Source organism: Eucalyptus grandis, chromosome 11 (assembly GCF_016545825.1).
Source record: "Eucalyptus grandis isolate ANBG69807.140 chromosome 11, ASM1654582v1, whole genome shotgun sequence".
In the NCBI taxonomy this organism is placed as follows: domain Eukaryota; kingdom Viridiplantae; phylum Streptophyta; class Magnoliopsida; order Myrtales; family Myrtaceae; genus Eucalyptus; species Eucalyptus grandis.
In genome coordinates this window covers 3,046,255-3,070,198 of record NC_052622.1, presented here as the reverse complement: position 1 = coordinate 3,070,198, position 23,944 = coordinate 3,046,255, and the positions used below count along the sequence as shown (strand labels likewise).

General features: G+C 40.3%; 3 protein-coding genes across 10 annotated transcripts; 1 reads left to right on the top strand and 2 right to left on the bottom strand.

The window, feature by feature from the left end:
* The first annotated feature begins 7,456 nt into the window (after positions 1-7,456).
* LOC104424431 (SKP1-like protein 21) lies at positions 7,457-13,230 on the top strand. Of its 4 annotated transcripts, none has more exons than XM_010036852.3 (10): positions 7,457-7,714; positions 8,757-8,995; positions 9,374-9,595; positions 9,773-9,964; positions 10,040-10,150; positions 10,236-10,308; positions 11,388-11,488; positions 11,583-11,764; positions 12,136-12,245; positions 12,650-13,230. In XM_010036852.3, the coding sequence occupies exons 2-10, from the start codon at positions 8,960-8,962 to the stop codon at positions 12,664-12,666; spliced, it is 1,044 nt and encodes a 347-aa protein (XP_010035154.2). In that variant the 5' UTR covers positions 7,457-7,714; positions 8,757-8,959; the 3' UTR covers positions 12,667-13,230. The 4 variants fall into 4 exon arrangements, with proteins under 4 accessions (XP_010035154.2, XP_010035153.2, XP_039161387.1 ...); XM_010036851.3 differs by having other exon boundaries at positions 7,459-7,714; positions 12,136-12,272; XM_039305453.1 differs by lacking the exon at positions 7,457-7,714 and having other exon boundaries at positions 7,949-8,995; positions 12,136-12,272.
* Positions 13,231-13,939: 709 nt separating this feature from the next.
* On the bottom strand, positions 13,940-17,085 carry LOC104429290 (protein DETOXIFICATION 34). Of its 5 annotated transcripts, XM_039304223.1 has the most exons (7): positions 16,577-17,085; positions 16,019-16,059; positions 15,311-15,374; positions 15,085-15,240; positions 14,838-14,906; positions 14,576-14,642; positions 13,940-14,172 (listed from the first exon to the last, which is right to left on the bottom strand). In XM_039304223.1, the coding sequence occupies exons 3-7, from the start codon at positions 15,340-15,342 to the stop codon at positions 14,104-14,106; spliced, it is 393 nt and encodes a 130-aa protein (XP_039160157.1). In that variant the 5' UTR covers positions 15,343-15,374; positions 16,019-16,059; positions 16,577-17,085; the 3' UTR covers positions 13,940-14,103. The 5 variants fall into 5 exon arrangements, 2 of the variants coding, with proteins under 2 accessions (XP_039160157.1, XP_039160156.1); XR_005547348.1 differs by lacking the exon at positions 13,940-14,172 and having other exon boundaries at positions 14,317-14,642; positions 15,009-15,240; XR_005547349.1 differs by lacking the exon at positions 13,940-14,172 and having other exon boundaries at positions 14,317-14,642; positions 15,044-15,240.
* A 1,202-nt stretch (positions 17,086-18,287) lies between these two features.
* Positions 18,288-23,107, bottom strand: LOC104424429 (kinesin-like protein KIN-10C). The gene is made up of 18 exons (XM_010036849.3): positions 22,709-23,107; positions 22,011-22,176; positions 21,715-21,915; positions 21,409-21,598; positions 21,118-21,326; positions 20,787-21,019; positions 20,646-20,688; positions 20,364-20,417; positions 20,228-20,281; positions 20,100-20,147; positions 19,942-19,998; positions 19,775-19,862; positions 19,434-19,696; positions 19,283-19,329; positions 19,058-19,079; positions 18,911-18,979; positions 18,703-18,741; positions 18,288-18,580 (listed from the first exon to the last, which is right to left on the bottom strand). Exons 1-18 carry the CDS (start codon positions 22,855-22,857, stop codon positions 18,554-18,556), a joined length of 1,959 nt encoding a protein of 652 aa, XP_010035151.2. The 5' UTR covers positions 22,858-23,107; the 3' UTR covers positions 18,288-18,553.
* Between the last annotated feature and the right edge of the window lie 837 nt (positions 23,108-23,944).

Sequence of the window (23,944 nt, the reverse complement as noted above, 5' to 3'; positions counted from 1 at the left end):
AACTTTGGATGATGTGATTGTGTTGTAGTGAATTCGGCTAAGGGAGCACTTGCGTGGAGGGAAAGGGGGCAAAGCTCTAACTCGATGCCTATGCTCAGCTATATGTATTTGGTGATGTCTTGTATCCCATGATACTTCTAGAGATGTACAAATTTGATTGATGAAGTCGCAAATAATTTAAATCCCTAATTTGTATTAACCTCTATAGTCAATAAGTTGCTGGCGGTCGAGCATGAGGAAGGTCACCGAACTTCCACCATTCTCTTCATGGAAGGAGAAAAATATTCAGTGGTTAGTAATCACCACGTCATCGGCTGACGCGGCGTGCATATTCCATTGAGAAATCGACATCTGTCCATGAGCTGGAATATGTAGAAATTGAAAAATAAAAATCGGAAGGGCTCGGACGCTCTTTTCTCGAGAAAATATTGGGTGGGTTTAACCCAACACGTCTGGCAAACCACTGACGACACGTGGCGCCACGTTGGCGAGGGCGTCGGGAATAATAAATGTCTGCTCTCCGCTCAAGCCCTCTCTCAAAATCATCTTTTCAATTTTTCCGTCGGGGAGAACAAAACTTACCCGCGCTTCTCTCCCCCTCCTCTCGCTCTCTCTCTTTTCTTCTCTCTCGTCTTTTCGACTTTTTCACTCCGACGCTCCTCAAGGCTTCACCTGCTCTCTCCGCCTCCACCCCGACGCCCTCTCACGACTTTTGCCCCCGACTCCGAGAAAATATTCCGCTTGTTTCTTTCCACCTCCATCAACAAGAAGACGGCATTTTTCTTCCTCCATCTTCTCCAGAAAATCTTTGAATGTTGTTATTCGGCGATTTCCATCAACGCGGATCAAGCAACAAGCGTAACCTCGTGGACTGATCAGCGCACGGGGTTGGGAGATTATTTGCAGTTCTCACAAAACACCTACATTCCGAAAACGCCCTCATGCCGGTCGATACTCGTCACTAAAGTGATGCCCTCGACCAGTGAAAATTTAAGGCCAAGATTGGAGCTTGACCGTTCTGCTGCGTGGATTGGGATTAAATCATTGTAGGTTGGGATGCTGAAGTTTCGTATAGTCAGGCATTTTCAGTCTCTTTGTTTGTGCTCTCTGATTTTTTAATTCTAATTTTGAAGGATTGGGTTTCTAGAGCCTCCAGCATTGGAAGAAGGGATATTGGAGTCCTATTCTATTTTTCTTGATGTTGTTCTTAACCAAGTCTCCAGTGATTCTCCTGTATTCTCTCATGCGATCACTTGCTTTTAGCTTCTCTTTGAAATGCTTGGTTTGTTGCTTTCTTTTGATTTGTCCTTTCAAGGAACAAAAGCAATATTGTTGCCATTATAGGAGTCTCATTTTTCTCCTCCTTTTTGCATTTGGTGTTGCTTTAAGGTTGTAAGCTATGGTTGAGGTCTGCCTTATCTCCAAGCATCATGCGAAGCACACTTGTTGGGCAGTGTTTCCATTCTCGTAATGAAAAAATTCATAAGGATATCTTTGAACTTTTCCAGCCACTTTTTCAGGCATGCATTTATCTCCTGTCCTTCAATTACTTCTTTTACTTTCAAGTGCTGATGTCTGTGATGGGTAAATTTTGACTTCTCCAGTCTCTTGAAGCTTGGCAAGATGGCGAGCTTGAGAAGCAAAGAAGGAATTTTCTTTATTTTCTCCTCCATCAAGTGCCAGTTAGCAGCAACTTCAGTGTTCTTACTAGACAAAAAAAGCTCGCCAGGTACATATTCTCTTGTGAGTTCAGGTAGTTTTATCTGGTGCACTTGTTTGGTTTATCTAATGGGCTGATCTTTCTTGTTACTTATTCAATCTCGTGTTTTCAGATAGCTTTTCTTATCATACACAGAGGTTACAAGATGAATCCACCTTCTCCCCCTTTTGAATGTTCATATATGTGGTACGGCTATATCTACTCTATATCTGTGCCTTTTTTGTATTGATTTTTCTTATGAATTTTGCTCTATGCACATTAAGGGAAAATGATGAAGGCTGCATCTTGAGGGATAATTGCCCCTCAAGTTTAGGCATTCTTACTTGAGAGTGAGCTTTTATTTCACAAATGATCGTTTATTAGATTCAAATATTTCATCATGGAGGTGTATTGGCTTTACTCATCCCTCTTTTTCTTTCCCAATGAACTCTATCTATTGTGAATGGAAGAGACTCGATGCGCTTCGAGCGTCTTCTCGTACTCCTCGATGGACTTGAAGAGCTCTGAGAAGCTGAGCTTCCCGAATCCTCCGCACCCGCCCTTATGATACACTTTCCCGTGATCGTCCGTGAGCATGCACCCCACTCTTTGTATGATCTCTATGAATATGGTCGGCCTGCCCAATCATGCAGCAAGAGAAATCGGATGAACAACATCAAAGAGGAGGACCAACAGCGTGCACCCCATTCTTTTTGGAGACTGCAAATAATCTCCCAATCCCCGTGCGCTGGTCATCCGAGGTTACGCTTGTTGCTTGATCCGCGTTGATGGAAATCGCTCCAACATTCGATTTTCTGGAGAAGATGGAGGAAGAAAAATGCTGTCTTCTTGTTGATGTAGTGAGAAACAAGCAAATATTTTCTCCAAAAAGGAGAGAGAGAGAGAGCAGGTGAAGAGCCTATCGCTTGAAAAATTGAAAAGACGAGAGAGAAAGAAAAGAGGGGAGAGAGAGTCCGCGGGTAATCGAAAAATTGAAAAGATGAGAGAGAGGGCTTGAGTGGAGACAGGCATTTATTATTCATTGTGTCAGTGGTTTGCCATATGAGAGAGAAAAGAGCATCCGAGCCCTTATGATTTTTATTTTTCAATTTCTACATATTCCAGCTCACGGACAGATGTCGATTTCTCAATGGAATATGCACGCCGCATTAGCCGATGACGTGGTGGTTACTAACCACTGAATATTTTCTCTCATGGAAGGGTCGCCGATAGGACCATATCAACCACACTCTCTCTTTTTCTAAGATTTTCTTCCTTTTCATTACTCCTTGATGTCGTTGCTATTGAGAAAACCTCCTTATATATTTTGAAGTGGACATAACTGTCCATATTTTATATCGATCTTGATAAATGCAAGAGTTGTTTATGTTTCATGTAATATTTGCTTCATGAGGTTTATTTTTATGAAGAGATGTAAATATTTTAATCGGCTTGAAGAATCTATGTGGAAGCACATATAATCTTGGATTTGTCGAGATATTAAGTTTGCATAATCTTTACTTAATCATAACTTGAGGTCCTCTAGAAGAACACTTAAATATATCCAATAACAGTAGATGTATCTATCACATGAATATGAGTAGTTGATGCATGGATATGAGCAACTTACAACTTGATGCATAGATATGACCACCTTATTATGTGGATATGAGCAGATTGATACAAAAATATGAGCAGAAGTACTATGTGGATATAATTAGGTTACAGTTAAAGGTGTCAAAATGGGCTGAAAATCCATTTTGAACCCATTTACAATGGGATGGGTTATATATGGTTAGTTAAGTTTAATAAATGGGTAGTTAATGGGTTTGGGTTATATGTAAGTTCAATGATACATGCGCTAAATGGTATGTTTTTAAATTCATTTACAACCCATTTAACTTATAAATGTTATTAGTTGAGATAACCCATTAATGAGATATTATCCTCTTCGGCAGTTTTTATGATTTTTTTTTTTTAATTTTCGATTTTTAAATTTTTATTTTTCTTTCTTTCTTCTACTTCTTCCCCTACGAATTCCAGTAGCCGACCATTGCCGGCACATTGGACAAGGGCCGTAGGGCCTTCGCCAATTGTGGGCAAGGGTTGCGAAGCTCTCACCCAGTCACCAATTATGCTGGCAAGCCTCGAGCTCGCTGATCAAGCAAGGCCAGCGTTGGGCGAGCTCAAGCTCGTGATAGGGCAAGGCCAAAGTTTGAGCCTTACCAATCTAGCAGAACTTGAGCTCGACCTCGCTAAATCTAGCGAGATATTGTGAATGATCAACAATTGTCATGAAAACAAGATTCTTTCTTTGTTTGAAGTATCCCATATTTGGAAACCTAGATTTGATTGGGCAACCAAATCAATAGGGATTCCGATTGATTGACCTCAATGATTATCCAATGGCTAGATTGAAAATTGATCCTCTTGAAAGAGATAGTCCAACAGCAATCTTGGGTAAGAGGAGTATAAAAAGGAAGATTAAGGAGTCGAATAAGGGGATGATAAATCAAGAATAAAATTCCATATTTCAAGAAAGCTTCACACGCTTTCATTGTCTTCTGAGCGTCTTATTTGGGTAATCACTGAGAAGGATTGATAGAAAAATATATTTTTGATTAGCTGGGAGATTGATAGTTCTATTGCTTGAATCTAAGCAGCACTTACATATATAATTTCTCATTGATTATCTAATGAAATTCAGCCAGTTAATAATAAGCTTAAGCTGAGAGAGTGGATATAAGCTTATGCAAAACTAAACCATTATAAACTCTATGGCTGCGTTTGGCAGTTGGGATAAAATTCGAGATATGATATGATTTATCACATTCTATGTTTGGTGCTTGTTCATGATACGATAAGGTTGGATATAAGGAGATATAAGCAGGATAAAATTATCCCATAGGGAGGTGGGATAAATGTGGATAGGATTTCTAATGTCCATAATAGAAAAGTTATTTTTCTAAAATAACAAACTTATTAAATTAACAAAATTGAAATTATATTTCAATATAAATAATATTTGAATTCTAATTTGAGAATTAAAAAAATAAAAATAAAAATGTATTTTTAATTAATATTATTTTAATTTATATATTTAATTTTAATTCTATCTTATAATAAACATTCAATCTATATATTAAATATTTATATTTATTATATATTTTAGGTATTTTTGTATTTTAGGTATGTTAGTATAGTTTACTATTTGATAAAATTTTATTAAATAATGATAAAAGTGGAAAAAATAAATAATAAAGAAAATTATATAAAAAGAGAAAAATAAAATAAAAATAAATTAATGAATAGTGTTACGAGAGATTTTCACAATCTTCATTTATGAACATTTAGGTTCATTTTACTTACCAAAAAGAAAAAAAAGCATTTAGGTTCATTTATAATGACATGCCATTTATATAAAAAAATATACATTATATGATGTAAATATATCGACTTTAATACGATTTACCAAATAATTGACAAGATATGAAAAAAGCCCAGGATTTTATATCATGTCCTATCCAATCGTATTCCGATTAGAAATCCGGACGACCAAACGTAGCCTATGTGCTCTATTTTGTATCCCTAATCATGTTCATTGCCAGAACCACTGGATATTGTTGTTCTCTAGTTATATTCAAATTTTAATTCTTACGATCACATTCACATTACCTTTATTGGTTTTATTTTCGCATTATTTTGTACAAATAATTGAAATTACTTCTTCACCCCCCTCTAATGATATTCCTAGCTACTTATCGCATGTCCCTAAGGCGTTTTTCATTTTCTTTTTTGGTCGTGTCTCTTAGGCGTCTTGAAATTGCGATTTATCGAAGGGTTCGATTGAGTAATTTTTTGCAACATAGAAGTTTGTATCGATCTAGAAATGATTTCTTGATTTCCATTTTAAATTTTTCTCTGGACCTTTTATCAGTATGAGGTGATCGTAACATAGTATATAATACTCGTGATTCAGGTAATCACGATCCTTATTGCTCAACGTAATTGCAGTGAAGTTAGGGTGTCCATAAAGGACTATTAAATAGTCCGTCCAGACACAGCGCCCTTTTTCATTACCATCTACCGCCCTTTCTTTCCTCTCGGCTATTCATGCATGAAGATCGTCGTATGTATGCTCAATTTCAATTGTCGGTGCTATAGGTAGGAGTATATTATGGCAGGATTAGTCACTCGGGCAAACCAAGCCTCCTCTAGTGAGAATTGTGCTATGCCCCCTACCCCTATAGAGCAAAAGAGCTGCCGGGTGATCCCTAGGTTGCATCACATCCAGTCGTTAACTCCTCGTGCCGCCACCACCGTTTCTAGGACTGACGGACGCCTTACTTGCACAGGTACGTATGTAGTATAGAGTGCCCTAGAGCTTCTCATAGAAATCAAAAAACGTATCACGCACTTCCTACAATCCAGCCTGAAATATTTGATAGGATCTGTTTCGAGAACGTGGAATGGTTGAGAAATTCAAATGTTATAACTCAAGTACGTCAGGAAGACTATGCAATTGTTGAAAGCACAACAACTGAAATAAGATAAGAAGGGTCCGGTAAGAGGTAACTGACATGCTAACATAAGCCTATTATGATTCCGTGGCAAAGAGCCCGTTCTATTAGTCCCACAGCTCCTTGCAGAACACTTGCTACCGTGGCCTAAATGTTATGCACCTTCTTCGAGGATATTTGGGAACGTGTTACTTTTTAACGGGGCAAAGGATACCCCTTACAAGTTTCCTTTCTTTATGTGTAAATGTGTAATTGGCTTTGCTGTGTCGCAACCTATTCTGCGATGGAGAGATCGAAAGCATTAGGGTCATAGCGTGAATGTGAAATTCCCTTCCTTCTCTTTCTTTCTTTCTGATCCAGTTTAGGAGCGAAAGCAACTCGCCCTAATTCATAAAGTAAGGAGAGGGATGAAAGTCAGTATGGGTACATTAGCTCTGTTCCTTTTACCTGAGTTCGTTTTTTGCCGCCATTGGTCGGCTGCTGTGTAAAGACAGCGCGGCCCCCTCTTGGGAAAGGGGAGTGGGGGTCAAACAAGCTCTTGCTATAGAGGGGGCTCACAAGCACTTGGCCCCCTTCTTATTCAATAGGGCGAATCATTTTTTTTTTTTTGTCAATGCTGACATAGTGTGCACGTAGATAATGAAAGATTTTGCTTTCGGCATGTAAGGCAGAAGCCCCAAAAAATGGTTTTCCAAAAATGGGTGATCAAAAGATCGAATCACTATGTGTATCTTGGTAGTTGTTACTTTTGGTGGTTTTGATTTTTGGCTCATCTTCCTGTTCTATTGATTAAAAGCACCCAGTAGCACCACCACATTGGTTTCGAATTCAATTCGAAGTGAAAAAAGAAGGAGAAAAGACCTTATCCCCCCTTCTTTTTCTTTCCCTCCATTTCTAGGGGCTCATCCTCACCCTATTCATATGCCAATAAAGGACTACCCCTATAGTTGATCACGCGATTTCAATAGCTTCCAAAAAAATAAAAAAGAAGTAGAAGATCAACGCGAGAGGTTTGAACCCGGTCCAAATGGGGGCCTTCCGGTTCGGTTGCGGTCCGGAACTAGAGAGAGAGAGAGAGGGGGGGGAGGGAGAAGGAGAAAAACCCTAACTGCCAACACGTGCAACGGTTGCCCCGGCCCCTCCCGATTGGCGTCACGTGCGAGGGAGGCAGGGAGGCAGGGAGGGAGGGAGGGAAGCGAGCACCACCAGCACCTGCAGCACCTGCAGCACCAGCAAGACCATCGACCCCCCGCCTCCCCGCAGCACACAAATCCGGGTTCCGTAACAGCGCCCCTCCCTTCCCCCTCCCTTCTCCAACAGAAAAATCTAGAGAGAGAAAAACAAGGCCTTTCTAGAGAGAGAAAATAGGACTTCTTCTTTCCCCCAAATCCCGACACCGCAAACCCTAGCGCGGGCCCGCCCGCCCGCCCGCCCGCCTGCGGAAATTTTGGTGACCGTCTCTCTCCCTCGCTCCTCCTCGCCGTCTCTTCGACAGGTTCGACCTCCTCCTCGTCTCTCTCTCTCTCTCTCCGGCGCCGGTGCTCTCGCATTGCGCGCCGTGCTTTGCCCCGTCTCGCGAGCAGGGTCGATTCGTCGCTCGGTTCTCGATAGTCCGCCCTTCGACGGCCAATTGAGATCTGAATTGACGTCGTTTCGGTCGAGGCGTTGTGATTTGGTGATTGGTCTCTCCATTCGAGGATTGGGCATATATGTTTTTTTTTTTTGTTCCTTCTCGTCTTCGCTCTGTTGAAGGCTTGCCTTACATGCCATTAGCTTCTGTTTGGTGCCGGAGGATTGAGTGAGCCGATAGTTTTTCCGCTTTTGAGTCAGCTTTTCGAAGGAACTGGGAGGATTATCTTGGTCCGCGCATTTCTGTCGTGTACGAGGGTGCTTTTTATTCAATCGCAGGGATGGATTCTCGTTACTCAGCATTTGCCACACCGGGATGTTGTTAATGGGAAGAGAGAAGGACGACCAGTGAGATTAGGGTCCGTTCGTTTCATTGCAACAGAAAAAGAAGAAGAATGATTTGGAAAACATTTTCCTAAAGACGAGTAGTTATATCGCTTGATATAATTAGTCGACAAAAGCTGTTTTCATTGTCGACAATAATTGATGCCTAAATATTTTCGTGGATGATGGAAATGTTCTTTGTTCATATGTTTTTGTGAGCGATACAAACGATCAATATTTTTTAGGAAAATATTTTCCGAAACGTGGGTTTTCTGCGAAACAAATGAACCCTTACTGTGGATTGAAATGAAGTAATTTTGCGGCAAAATGGACTGAGTGGTGTGGAATTTTAGTTCCTGAATAGGTGTATGCTGGCCGTGGTGGACTCTGCGCATTGATTTGAATGTTTATATGTCCGAAGCTTGCATATCTCTGATTTGATATGCATCTTCTCATTTTGCTGTTATGAACATATTTTTTCAAATGTCTTGGTTATTTTTTCGTGTTCTCAATTTTTTTTTTCCCCTTTGATTGTTGGAATAACAGCTTGTGGTTTCTTCTCCCTGCTTTTTTGCTTTTCCCAGCGACAGTATTTAAGGGGAGCAGTGGTTGAGATGCAGAGAGACATGTCATGTGAAATGAGTATTTTGTTTTATTGGGAAGCATTGAAATCTATCTCTTTAACACAGGCATCCATCTTTCTGACCATTACAAAACCTTCATTTCTTCTGTAAAACTCTTGACTTAGTGCATCTTTCTGAAGAAGTTGTAGCTGTTCAGTCTTCAAATGTCAGAAGGTGCCATGGCAGTTGTCAAGCCCGAGGTGCGTATCTTAAATGTTTATGGGAGAGGTTACTTTTGTTTCTTTTTTATCGTAGGATACACTACCCAATGCAATACACAAGGAGCGGTTATCATTGGGCGAGTGTCTCGAAATGTCAAATTTGGCAACTTATTGATAGGTGATAACAACAACATTCAGATATTATGTTGGATTATAACGAAGCAAATGAACCATATATGAGCCCAAATTTTAAAGGAACTTTTAGAGGCATATTACATATTTTATTTTTACATCCTTATAGGCGCCATTTTTGTTGTTTCATCTTGGCTTTTGTTAAAACTCATTCCTCTTCTTCTAATGAAGAATTTAAGTTCTGTCCCAAAAATCTCTACTGAGACTTATTTCCTTTATATCAAGATGAAGTCATACATCTGGCTCCAAACTGCGGATGGTTCAATCCAACAAGTGGAAGAGGAGGTTGCCATGTTCTGCCCCATGATATGCCGAGAAGTACTTCAAACTGGCATGGGATCTTCAAAAAACTATGCTATAGTACTTCCGCAACGGGTCAATCCTCCTATCTTGGGCTTAATTCTTGACTATTGTCGATTTCATCAAGTACCGGGGCGCTCAAATAAGGTCTGGTCTGATATCAATTGAATTCATTCCTCATCTTTTGGTATTGCAATTCATTTCACCTGTCTTCTTTTAAGGTGGACATGATTTATGGTCATAGCTCCCAGGGTGAGGCCGTTTGGAAGACTGTTTTAAAAAGAAAAGAATCCTATTCTGTTCTGATTTGACTTTTGTGTCTAGGAACGTAAAACATTTGATGAGAGATTTATCCGAATGGATACCAAAAAGCTCTGTGAATTGACATCTGCTGCCGACAGTCTGCAACTTAAGCCTTTGGTGGATCTAACCAGTCGTGCACTTGCTCGAATTATTGAAGGAAAAACTCCTGAGGAGATTCGGGAGACATTTCATTTGCCTGATGATCTCACCGAGGTGTTAATCAGTGATGTTGATACATGTTTTATTTTAGTTTTTGGGTCACGTGATATAATATTTTGGGTCCTTTAGGAGGAGAAGTTGGAACCTCTAAGAAACATTACTGATGATCCACGGATCCGACTGTTGAATAGATTATATGCAAGAAAAAGGAAAGAGTTGAAAGAGCGAGAGAAATTGAAGGTATGTGTGTAATTTCAATGCTGTACTCAAGGATCCAACCTAAATTTGCATGTCTTGCTAATAGTGGGAATTGCAAATTTTCCAGAGTGTGGAGGTTGAGGAGGAGCGTGTTGATGAACGTTCAGTAGATGATCTCTTGACGTATATAAATAGCGGAGGTATGTTAATGGATACTTTGTCATACAATGATAGTGAATGGTATGACTTAAATATTCTCGGCCCCTCAGTTTTAACTCAGTTTGCCATTACTAGCTTTTATCTACTATATTGTAAGAACGGCAATATAATTCCCCATGTTGATTGTTTCTAAACTTATATCTACACGCTTTATGGGGGATGAGTTACTGATTTTGATTAGGATGCGGAATTTTTTTTCTCTGCAGTCATTATTTGATTCTGAACTTTTGCAATTGAGGTTTCTGTGAGCAGGCATATATTAGAAATTGCATATGATTGGATATACAGATTTGGACTTAAAACTACAGTTTTATTGTGCATATTCTAGACTTAATTGAAGCGTTTGGTTTTTTGGACTGTCAAAGTGATCTGCAAAGCCTATGTTTTTGTTGGCTTAGTCTCTCTGTGTTCCTGAACTTTGCCTTATATTTTACCATTAGAAGTTAGGGTTGGAAGATCCCTCTTTTAATATATATTGGCTGGCCATGTGAAAGGTTTATGTGGATATATCCTTTTCTTTAATTACTTTGATGTTATGTTTTTGGCGCAACTGTGTTTAATTTGGAGTTCCTGTATTCTGTAAGTATGTCAGATAACACTGTCTAGGATATGGAGGTAAATTGAGATGAGAATGCACGGTGCCCTTCTTCATACATGCTTTGATTTAGTTATATATGTTCTATCCTGTTTCTGCTTAAGGTTTCATTCTTTATGATACTGTTTTTTTTTTTTTTTTTTTTTTTTTTTTTTTTTTTTTTTTTTTATTTTATTTTATTTTATTGTGGCCCATTTTAACGTACTCATTGAGTGGACAGGAAGTAGCTGCAACTCTGGGCTGTTAACGCTTATGTAGCTTTTGTCCATAATAAAAAAAAATAATAATATTATGTTGATGAACATTTTTTGTTGGTGTATGCCCTCACATGCTTGGGATTGTTTGTGCATTAGCTGTCAATCCTTTTTCCATATCTAATGTCATGCATGATCATCAGATATTGCTGTGGGTGTGGCCTTCTTTTCCATATCTACCAAATTTAAGACATAACCATTTCGTCTGCAGATGGCAAGGGAGTGAGAGCCAATAAAAGCAAAAAGAAAAATAGAAGGAGAAAAGACCCATTAAAAGATGCCTTGTCAAATAAGGCGAATGGTGATCATGAGGTTGGTGATGAGTTTTCATGCGACATGCAAATCCAATCTGTTTTGTATTTTGGAGACAAGCTGTAATATGTTGGTTCTTTTCCGTCTAATTCAGGATCTGGAAGCTGTGCCCACTGCTTGCTCTCACAGTAAGGCTAAGGATCTTGAGGTGGCTACACCTCATAAAGCTTTGAAACTTCAAGATTTTCCTCTTGGCACCTTTTCCCCTAAGCTTGAATTTGATGATAGTTATATGGATGATGATTTAGATCCTGCAATGAGGGAAGAGCTTGATAGGTGAGTTGCAGAAAAAGATTTGTGCTTTAATTGTTAATTTCATAGCGTAGCTGCTGCTCTTATAGCGTAGCTTTGAGCGAAGATATGATTGTTAATTAAATCTGTGCTTGTTTTCCTTCTTGAGTGACTTACCTTCCCTTACAACTTCATTTATGCACACTAAAGACCAAGTTTATTGTGAAGATCTTTTTACTCTGTGGGTTGGGTGTGATGGTATATATCATGACCCTTATGAAGGAGTAAAGAAGGGATCCTTTCTAATGATGAGTACATAGTAGGTTTTTTTTTTTTTTTTGTAAATATATTTTTAAAAAGGTGGGATGTTCCATTCCTGGCATGGCACCTCTCATTTGGATTGGCTTCTAATGTAGGGAGGTAGAGGACTTTGCCCGTCGATTGAACCCAGATTGGCCTGAGAGGATACAGGAGATTTTGTGTTTGGACCGCCCAGAAAGAAAACTTCTGCCAGTACATATCAATGGTACTAGTTCCAGTTGTGCATGCATAAGTATGTTTCTACCCTCTGGTATTTTGCCCCCTTCACTTTATGGATTTAGCTGCTCGTTATCATTTCAATTACTCTCATCTTCTCTACCATTATACATATGGATTACATTTGTCTTATTTCTCTCTCAAAATGAATCCTCTTTTTACCGTAGGGTGTGATTTAGCATTTACTTGTCCAGTCTCAACTTATCTAGAGTCAGGGTAGTATATCTGTGTGTGTGGGTGGCGTAAGTTTTGACATCTTCTGAAGTTAAGTGCTAGGGAACTTATATAGGAAGCAACTTTGTTTTGAGCTAGATTTTGCTGGACCCTTTTGTTTTTCTACAAGGCTCCTGCCAAAGAATAGCATTTGATTATGTTTTTCATGGATTTGAGCAGGCTTGGATCGAAGATAATTGGTGAAAGAGAGATGGTTGTTTTTCAGTAATCAGAATTGTCTCCACCTTTTCTTGTTTGAGCTACCTGCGAATGCAGGGTTGCTCTTGCAATAGAGAGGAGTTCGAATACTCTGGTGTGGGTAGTGTGCCAGCATGCGTACCTAGTTTGCCATCACCAGAGCCCTTCATCGTTCTGTGGGCATAGTGGATGTCAGAGAAAAGGTGAAGATGAGAACCCGGGAAAGAAGTGGAAGTATTTCGAAGTTTTGATGTGCAGTTTAAGCAGACGCTGCTTATGTATCTTGTTTACTTCTCTTATTGGGTTGGTTTGTAGTTTATACATGATCTTTGGCCGGATCATGTGCTTGCTAGGAATTGTCAATTCCAATAATGATCCCTTTTCTTTTCTCTTACACAATTTGGCCGAGCACATACAGAGGGACAAGTCGTTCTTTTTGTCGATGATGTCATGATGTTTTCATACCAGATTTGCTTCTTCGTCATTGGCCTCTTATGGCTTTCTTCAACGACATTAGCCATGGAGTTTACATTTTTCCAATAAAGTCACTATTCTTTTGCAAATGTGGATGTGGTTTTAGACATTTTCGTAGCCTTTTCTTCTATTGCTTTTGCAATGCTCTTCTTTCCATTTTGTTTCTGTTGTTTCAATTGTTATGTTATTGACATCCGTGGCTGACTGGTACGTTGCACTATTCGAGTGCTGGGGTGAGGGAGTCTTGGGACTTTTGATTTGATGTCAAAGACAAAGGGTGTGCATGATAACGTTTTTTGGCTACGAAACACTTTCCTTTCGGAAATAGTTCTTTTTTATTTCTACTACGGAAAATTCTTTGAGTAAAATAAGGCATTTGGCAACTAAACAAAATTTATATTCTTGAAATAAAAAAACAATAGAAATGTGTTTGATATGATTTTTATTTTTTGTATTTACTTGTTTTTATTCTTATTTACGGACCACCAACCGCCGCTCGCCGTCGCCTGTCGCCGGCGAGCGGCGGCGGGTGGCGGCCATGACGACGGTCAAGGGGCGATGACCATGGGCGGTTGGCGGCGGCAACTAGGGGTGAGCGGTTCTCAGTTCCTTACAGGTTTCGCTTAGAACCTGAAACCTACCCTCGAGTACAGGTTCCTCATTTTTTGGAACCTAGAACCTGCCTGTCAAAACCACTGGAACCTACCCTGTCACAGGTTCCGAGGTCGGTTCCAGGTTCCAATAAGTTTTTTTTTTTTTTTTTTTTTTCCTTTTTAGTCTAAAAAAAATGGAAATGAATGCAGAATAATAAACAAACTTCTCATTCATCGAAGAGTATACACAAACAGCATTTTAGAAGCAATAATAAACAAATTGAGTGAGCTTGCTATTACGGTAAGGCACATGAGGAAACTCTTTTGGATATATGGATGCATGTAGAAACTTCGAAGTGTTTTTGAAAGTTAAATTGACTTGAGCTGAGCGCAGTAACCAAGTTGTGTGTCTAGGCCCCAAGCATGGATCAAATCATTCTGTTAAGAAAAGTTAAGAATGCACACAGTGGTGAGTAACCAATCTGCCTCTGTAAAAGGTTAGGCCTAACTGAGTCACCCTATACCATCTATGAGTTTAAAATGTAGTGACTAATAATTATCATCATCTTAGACACACACAGATTATCAATGAGGCAGTTTCCTACTTTATTATTCTGGTCCATAGCAAACAGCATCCAATTCAAAGTCAAATTCAAACTCATACGATAAAGATATCATCTTCCACAACTCAATGCCTATACGATAAAGATATCATCTTCCACAACTCAATGCCTACCTATCTGACGTAGAGATCTCTTCTGATTGACATGGCCCCAATATACAAGCAGACACTTTGATGTCTTAGAAAAAGACAAACACTAGACGCAATAAAATGGCACACCTGAATCATATACCATACACAGCGCCAGGCAACACTGGAGAAAACTGGAGCCATCATCTCTATCAACCTGTAACAGATTAAATCCACTTAGTTTCTACAGAAGACCATACTAGAAGATCAGCAGAAGGAAAAAGAGAATATAGTATCTAAAAAAAAAAGACCGACAAGCTTAGCTTGAAAAAACAGACAATCCATCCGACAATATAAAGTACAGCCAACAGATACAAGGCACTTTCAATAGTATATGGTGCAGGGCACCTACCCAGTGCATGGAGGAGCTGTACTGTTGGAACCACAACCTTTACCACAACCACCAGGCTTGTAAGTCCTCCTGTTGACAAAAGAAGAAAGATAGTACTTCAATCCACAAATCAATAACACTCTAGAGTCGCTGACTTTCAACCTAATATTGTCATTGAGTAAGTCAATTGACATTTTCACAAGTTGTCCTTCGATGAACATATTTACATTTCAGATGGTGCTAAATGACTGATTTTCGCCATCCTTACAAATCTCTAGAGAATAGGGACGGATATATGTCCTGAGTGGCAAGCAAGATCGCCAACAAGACCAGACCAACCATGAATGAGGAGATCACTGCCACTATGAGTGAGAACTTTGCCGTTCTTGGATGAGCTGCTCCGAGTTCATTTGACACCCTCACACTGCATGACCAGGGAACCATTTCAGATGTAGAGAGAGATTTTTCCGAGGGCCTACGATTCTAGTACCAACCTTATGGCTGCATTCATTCCAAGAGCCGCCATGGCCCATGAGTGTCTGCCCCAGTATGTTCATGCTGCAACATCAGATACAATGCCTCAAATCAAACATCAGAACCAAGAATCGAACTGCGCCCTCAATCACATTACTCTTATCCAATTACATTTTAACCCTGTTACCAAGTGTAAACAACCAAAAAATGTGTACTACAGTTACTGAATAGAAACATCTGTGTCATGTTTGTGGGTCCTATATACGCAACTCATAACAAATCCCCGTCTTAAAAAAATGCAGCTTTACCGTTCTCCTTTAATTGAACCAGAAATAGAAGAAGACAATGAATACACGACAAAGAAGAAAGATGAGAGTAAGATATTTCATCTGAACAATGATAGGATGTTTGGTGCTCTACAAAAACGTTGGAGAAAAACGACGAACGACTAATGACGATGGAACCTTGCCAATCAATTGAACCTACAGGTAAAGAGAACAGTGCACATCCTAGAAATAAGTTGCGACTTTTCAGCAGATGAAACCTTATCATGCTTCTCAACTCTTCACTTTTCTTCTGTTCTTTTCTTTTTTGACATGGCAACAGAGAATTCAAAAGAGAAACTGAAGGCTCGTTCATACACTCATGAACATATAATGGTTGAACAAAAAGACAAGAACACCCCAAAACACTCATAAAAATGAACCATTAGAAAGATTCTTAAATACCTCAAAGCAATGCCACCAAACCCACTATTGACGCGCAGCTCCTGCAAGGGTTTTTTCATCAATCAAATCACTGACATTTAATAAATAGTTATCTCACAAGACTTCACAAGGTATTAAGCATCATCGTTAAATCATAAGTAATTGTGCAAATAGCATCTTACCAATTATAATATGTCCAACTAAATCATATACCATTAATGTGGATTTGCAGGGAAAAAAGCACCTATTCGGCATATTGCCTCTATGTCAGGCAATTTTAGTTATTTCTTTATGCTAGTTTTATATCAGTGACTCTGAAAATCAATAGGTGATTGTTCTATAAAATTCCTGGCTAGTTCAGTCAAAACAAGACAGATAAAATCATAACTCAAGAAACCAATTCTACTTAAGCCTTCTGAACAACAGTTACGAACAGTAGAGACACAATAGAAGAGATGAAGAAAGGGGGGGACGATGACCAATGAAACTGCGAAACGGGACAAAAAAGAACAGAAGACGCTGAACAATAGTTACGAACAACAACATCAAGAAGTGGCTTGAGCAGAGGTCACCACTCACCAGTGGCTCGCCAAGTAGAGGTCATCGGTGGCGTTGAGGGCGAGCGGCGGTGGCGTCGAGCAAAGGTCGGCGAGCGACGGTGGCGTCGAGGGCAAGCGGCGAGCCAGAGGTCAGCGGCGGTGCCGTCGAGGGAGAGCGGAGGTGGCCTCGAGCAGGGGTCAGCGAGTGGTGGCGTCGAGGGCGAGCGGCGGTGGCGTCGAGGGCGAGCGGCGAGCCAGAGGTTAGCGGCGGTGCCGTCGAGGGCGAGAGGAGTTGGCCTCGAGCAGGGATCAGCGAGCAGTGGTGTCGAGGGCGAGCGACGGTGCCGTCGAGGGCAAACGGTCAGCCGCGGTGCCGTCGAGGGCGAGCGAAGGTGGCCTCGACCCTCGAGCAGAGATCAGCAGCAGTGGCGTCGAGGGAGACCGGCGATGGCGTCGAGGGCGACCGGCGGTGGCGTCGAGCAGAGGTGGAGAACGGACGGGTGAAGAGAGAACTGAGTGAAAACTAAAAGCGTCGTGTGGATTCTGTGGAAGAAGTGAGTGAATTTTTGATTGGGGGGGGTGGTTTTGAGCCCTAACCAGACCGGTTCCGGTTCCCAGTGCCGGTTCCGGTTCCCAGAAAAGGGGAACCGGTCCCTTTAGAACCGGAACCTCCGGTTCGGTTCTCCGGTTCCCGGTTCTACCCGGGAACCACGCTCACCCCTAGCGGCAACGGTAGTCGGTGGCAGTCATCGGAGGTCGGGTGGTTGGGGTGGTCGGTGGGCTGTGGGTAGCAGCGACGATGATCAGACAGCGGCGGCGATGATGGTTGCCGTCAATGGGGCGAGGGTCGGCAACGGTTGACGGTCGGCCGATGATGGTCGCGACCGGCCAAAGGTGGCCGGTGGTTGGTAAGCGGCCACCCAAGGTTGCAACAAGAAAAACAAAAGGAAAAAAAAGAATAAAAAATTGACTTATTTCTAGAAATTATTTTCGCGAATAAAAAGTTACTTTCTTTTTTTATTGTTTTTGTTCTAAATCTGTTCTTGAAAACAAAAAAAAATAGATTTTTTGTTCGTGAGAACAAAAATTGGGAGAAACATAAAAGTTACTAAGCAGGCTCGAAGCTCGAATGTATTAGCTCATGAACTATAATGTACAGTTGAAGGTGAAAGGTCCCCTATATATATGTACAATCATTACAAGGTTACATTAGCTCAAGAAGCCCTAGGGCGAGAGAAAGCTGAAAGAACGCCTGCCATTGATCTATAGGATCAGTCCATGGGGAAACTAAAGGATTGCCTTATACAAGGCAGCCGAACAGTCACGAGCTTGTCCCCACATTGCGCACGGGCCGACTCTTGCATTAATCATAGGTTACTTATGGATTATTCATGGGCAGCTCGTGGGCTGATCATTGTATGGAATATGGCCCCATCATTTTGGACGGTCTTGGATCATACTCGTCCACACACACACACATATATATATATATATATATAGACACACACCGGTCTAGTTTGAGTGGGCGGTTTCACGCCTAAAACTGAGAACCAAACCAATATTCATTGGTTCCACTAAATTGGAACTAGGAATCAGACTGGTCCCGTGCGAACCACTCGTTTCCGAGCGGTCCGATTTGGCCTGATTTTGGATGGTATAGGCAATTCTTGATTTTTTTGCACACCATTACCCATGACACTAACATGTCAAATTTTGGTATGCTTTCCGCATAAAATGCACCAGCTCGATCGTGACACTAACATGTCAATTTTAGTATATTTTCCACATAAAATACACCAGCAGTGAGGTGGGTTATCCTTGCAGTCTATACAAAAGCAGGTACACAAAAACACACTATGACCAGGATAAATCGTCTTTTCCCTCGCATCCTGAATCATCATCGCATACGAGGACATGGCACATTACATATCACGCAAGAAGCTCCGCACGGATAAACCCGGTTTTGTGGCAACACTTATTGCCAATAGAAGATTCATCTTGCGCTGGCCGGTGCGCTCTACTTCATTGCCAACATCTTCTTCACCTGCAGGGTTGACATGAATAGAGAACTTGTAGAATCAGCTTCCGTTCTAATAATCTTTCCATCTCCGATTCAAAATTGCCCATATTTGGCACAAAGGACGAAGGTGACTCGGAAAAACATACCTGCTTTGCTGACAGTCCGAGACTCCCTATATCATCAAGCTGAAATCAAACACAAAAGTTATTATCACTTATTAAATCACTTTGAATTCTGAAAGACAATGCTTGGCCAAACCAAAGAAATGGTTCACTGGAGCATCAACATAAATATACAGACAATGCGCAAGCACAAATTTTTTAATGAACTTTTGCAATAATAAAATGTACTTACAGTCTTGAATGGCTCCGGTGATTTTTCGCGAAGTTGAATAATGTAGGTAGCTCTCTTCTCTCCGATTCCCTGAATTAACAAGTTAACTTCATGTAAATTACTTGGAAAATTTTTGAATAATCATTTTCTGTAGAATAAGCTCCTCACCCGTAGTCCCTTCAACTCTTCCCTGACAAAAAAAAAAAAAAAAAAAATGGAGACAAGCATAAGACCACTTTTCTAAAATGCAGTGAAAAAAAAAATTGTCCCCAATAGTTGACATGTTGTGCATTTCTAATTTCAAAATTGTTTCCTGGCTCGAGTAGTTTCCACTAATGTAAAGTTTTTTCATATAAAAAAAAAAAAAAAAAAAAAAATGTATAGTTTACTCACTTGCTAGCACTGTTGAAAATCCTTAGATATTCTTGAACGAGGGAATTCTGCATGAAAAAATTTAAGAAGGTGAATCAGCAAAACAAAAATTCAGTATTTAAACAGTGAAATACGCTCTTTTTCTTTATTAGAGAGAACTGATGTATGTGACCTTTGTTCCTGGGTAGCATGTCCTAGAAGCTGGCAAAGGACTATCTACGCCAGCAATGTCTTTTCTCTCATTTCCTTGGACATTTGAGTCAATTATTGGAGTTTTTGGCTCCAGAGCTTCCACGTTCTCATTTGGCATCTTTATGCATGGAGTTGAGGAGTACAATAACTTCAAGCTATTTGATAGCTCCTGCAATCTGGCACTCAATGGTGGCGATCCATCTTCATTGATGGAAAATTGCAAATTTTCCTTGCCCATGCTACCTGCACGTTTTCAAAGAACGAACTATCAAAACATGGGAAATTATAACTGAATACTTTCAGTTGAAGATGCATTTGTACCTCTATTAGGAAGAGGAAATGCTTCCTTGCTGCAACTGAGATTAGAGCTAACCTCCTCTTGATTTTCTTCACACAGCTGAGAAACATCCTAAAACACAAAAGGGAATGCACGTATATATCTTTTTCTTCTAAGAATTTCTGAAAGACAATGTCCACGTGTTGATTACCACATTTGGTGGCAGAGTATTTTCCAAGGTATGTTCCAACACCGCAGAGGAAGTTTGCTGATGAGAAGGGAATCTATCATTACTTTTTAAAAACAAATAACATAAATAAATAAATATGACACAAAAAAAAAAAAAAAGAGAAGCAAAAACTGAATTACCTTCTCTGACGAGACCATTCTCTCGGTAACATTTAAGCCGGACTTTTCCTGAAAATATCAGGACATGAACCAAGTTATAAAACAACACACTTTTAACCTCAAACCTTAAATGATTTGGGATTACTAACATCTCCATGCGTCAAAGAATCAAAAGATGAAGCAACAGCAGATATAGAAGTTTCCTGCAATATATGAAAATACTAGATAAGGAAACAATTGTGTCTCAAGAAATGTGATTGTTAGAAATATATAGAAAGAAGTGACCTCTTCTTGTGCTCCAGCTTTAACGGTTGAAGCAACAGCTGAGTCTGAGCTTGCCTGCTCAAGACATAAACCAAAGCTTTATTGGCTAGAAGAAGTGGTTAAGTCGACTTCAATCCATATTCAAGACCCAAAATGCTCATTAGAGAGGCGATTCTTAAACATTCTTGTCAACAAATAGATAGTGCCTCTCTCTTGGCATAAATGAGCCATTCTTGTTCTACTGCCAGTTTTGATAAAAGTAACTAACTAATTCTTTTACATATGAAAGAGGTGGTCAAATACCTTCATATCATTATCCAGGCCACTTTTCTCGCCAAATAATTTCCTTCACAGCAAGAAGAAAAGTCAAATGTATACCCAGTGAATAAAAAACAATATGGATTCTAGTCAATCATAAGGAAAAAATGGAAAACTTCAACTTACTTTCCCTTCACGGCAGATTTACAACTGGCATTCTTTTGAAGAAGATGAACCCGCGATCTAATTTGCTTACCAGAAGCACTTTGTGAGATTCTAACCTTAGATGAGGGTATCCCTACTGGTTTTTCCAAAGTTTTGCTCTTCTTTGCAGATTCCATGACAATATGATGACTTCCTCGACAAGTCCGAGAAGCTAAACTGGCAATGTAAATGGAATCTTGGCAAAACAATGGGTTCTGTTGAAGCAAATTAAGCAAGATTAATTGACTATTGACTAGATATTATAAGTAAATAATGCAAATGAGACATGTAAACAAGAAGCAACCAGGCTCACCAAGCAAGCTATGACTGTGAGCCTATTACTTAAGCCTCCGAGTGAATCTTGCAACAGGCGAGTAACTTTGCTTTCCCGGAAAGGAACATGGTTTTCGTTGGCATTTAATGCATGAAGAACATTTTGTAGTGCATATAGTGACTTGTTGATTTTATTCTTCTCCACAAAGCTAAGGCCATCTTTACTTTTCCTGCGAGGGTCCTCATATCCTGATAAAGACAAAGTCAAAAGGGAAGCAGAGTTTATACTTGCCGAAGGACATGGGGATTTCAACAAAAGCATGATTCAAACCTGCTAAATCAACAAAATTCAGTTTGCCAACAGGAGGTGCATCCGTGTTCTCAACAGGTGATGTGACGTGAATGATTAAGCCCCTGTGGCTTCTTTTAGGAAGTTCATTAGCCAACTTGTTGACTATCTTGGTAGAATTGCAACCACCAAAATAAAGCTTGCGAAATTCTGAGCTAGACTTTATGGGAACCTGAACATTATGGAACATGAATCAGGAAATGAAGTTGGCCAACATCAACTCACTGATTCATAAGATGTCTCTTTGAAGTCCTTCAAACTATTTCTCTAGTTACAAAGAGGACATGCCTGAGAAAGCCCTTTCAATTTGATTTTTCCTTGAGCATCTTCAAGTATCGAAACAGCTGCCCTATCTGATTTCAGCAGATCATAGACCTGGTCTTGGTAAATCTCATAAAAAGATATTGCAACAAGTCTCTCCGCTCTTTCAGCCATTTGGGTAATGTCTTCAATGGCTAGTGCAGCCAAGCCCGGACTCTCCCCCGAGCCCTTCAAAAGATAGACTTATCAATAACCACAGCATACGCTAGAACTGAGATTCATGAATAATATTTGCCGAAAAGATCAAAGTTATCAAATCTAACCTGAATTAAGCATGTCTTTCCACTGCCTCTAGCCCCATAAGCAATGGTAGTGAAATTATGACCGTCAAAAACTTCCGATATAAAAGGCTTGATCTCTCTAATGTATATCCTATCATTGTCTTCATTAGGCTCATAGCAGTAGTGCACTTGATGGGATTCTTTTTTACTGCAAAATAAGGGCGATTTAGCCATCTAAAGCCCACATATTACCCGAAGAAAGTGGAATCGACAGGCTATTTCAGCATTATCTGCAAAATCCCAGTACTGGAAATCCAAAATGCTGGACTTCTCTTCTTAACACATGCTAAAAGTTCATGGACATTAGATAGGATATGTAAACATTACTTCTCTCTCATAAATTCCCATCTTCTCTCGTTTCCCACCGAAAAAAAAACGACTTTATCCAGAAAAGAAAAAACACGACAATAGTTCTGCGCATACACGCGTGTGTATGTCCGCGCACAAATTACGTCTACTCGCCTCAGCAATCCAACAGGAGAAAATCAACATCATCCACACGATCCCACCGCACCCCAATCCGGACAGAGCAGTCGCGGAGTAAACACTCCTAATCTTCCCTAGCTTCCTTCCATCAACACACGCACAGGAAACGTAAAAACCGCAACCAGAAAAGGTAAAAAAAGAAAAAAAAAAGTGAAAAAATCGGCACGCACGAGCTCGGGGACAGAGAGAGTAACCTAGCAGACGGAGCGTCGAAAGACAAGGCGACGGTCTCCGAGTCCTCTCCGTTAGGCCTGTGGACGGAGATCCAAGGCTTGGCCTCCCGATCCCCGTGGCCTCTGATTCTCGCCACGACTCGGATCTTCATACAGGGTTTCGAGTTCATCCTCCCGTCTTCTCTCCTCCGCCGCCGCGACAACGACAATCGGACCGGACCGAAACCCCGGAGCGCGCGCGCGATCGAACAGCCGACGGAATCGAGGCCGGAAAGAGAGAGAGATGCAGGATTCGAGAGATTTTCCGGGGGGAATTTCGAGCGTTTGAGGAGCGAATTCGGGAGAGCCGACGACCTCCTCTGAGAATTCTTGGGGAAGGATTGGTAGGGAAGTAGCCGTTTGGTGCTATTTGAAATTGGGGGGGATGAACTGTCTTTCTTTTTCTTACGACGCTCCCCACTTTACCCGGAAATGCCCATAAATGCCCTTGTCCTTCTGAGCCTAGTTCATGGGCATTTTCGTCCATTTAGAACAAAAGTTTCGGATGAGTCCGGAGGAAGCTTAGTAAAACGAAGGAAAAGGAAATATATCCTTTTTTGGTACAATATAATATTTTCGACGACTAAAAAGAGATAAGGTTGGTAAATGAGTTGCTCATTTTTACCCATTTGAAGATTTTTCTTACCAAATAAATTAAAACTTTTTTAAACTTTTGAATTATTAGCGATTTCTCCTCCACCATCCTAGTAATATCAAGATGTTAATAAAGTGATATGATGTTTGACTGAGCGAGCTCAAGTGATGTGACATTAGGGTTGCGTGACCTTGGGCAAGACCACATCGCCACGAGACTCACAAGCGTTCAATTAGAAGGCTGGACACTTTGTCGAGCTTCATATTGTGGAATGATGTTGTCATGTGACCTTAGGTGAAGAATGCTTGGTTGAGAAATTAGTATTGCATTTATGTTGTGTGACCTGAGAAAATTATTAATTTATCTCATTCATGTTGATAACTTCGAATTGGACTAATTCTATTATATAATCGTATCATGTTAATATTTTCTTCCTGCTCACATTATATGTGTGTTATGTAGTGAATCCCCAAAAATACACGAATTTTCATACTTAATAATGGCTAATAGGTGTTTTGAAAAGTTTCCTAAAGAATCTCAAACTTTTGGTTTAATCTTAGTTCTATCCCAAACCTTTTTTTGTCTCGGAAATCTTTCCAACATTAGATATAGTTCCAAATCTA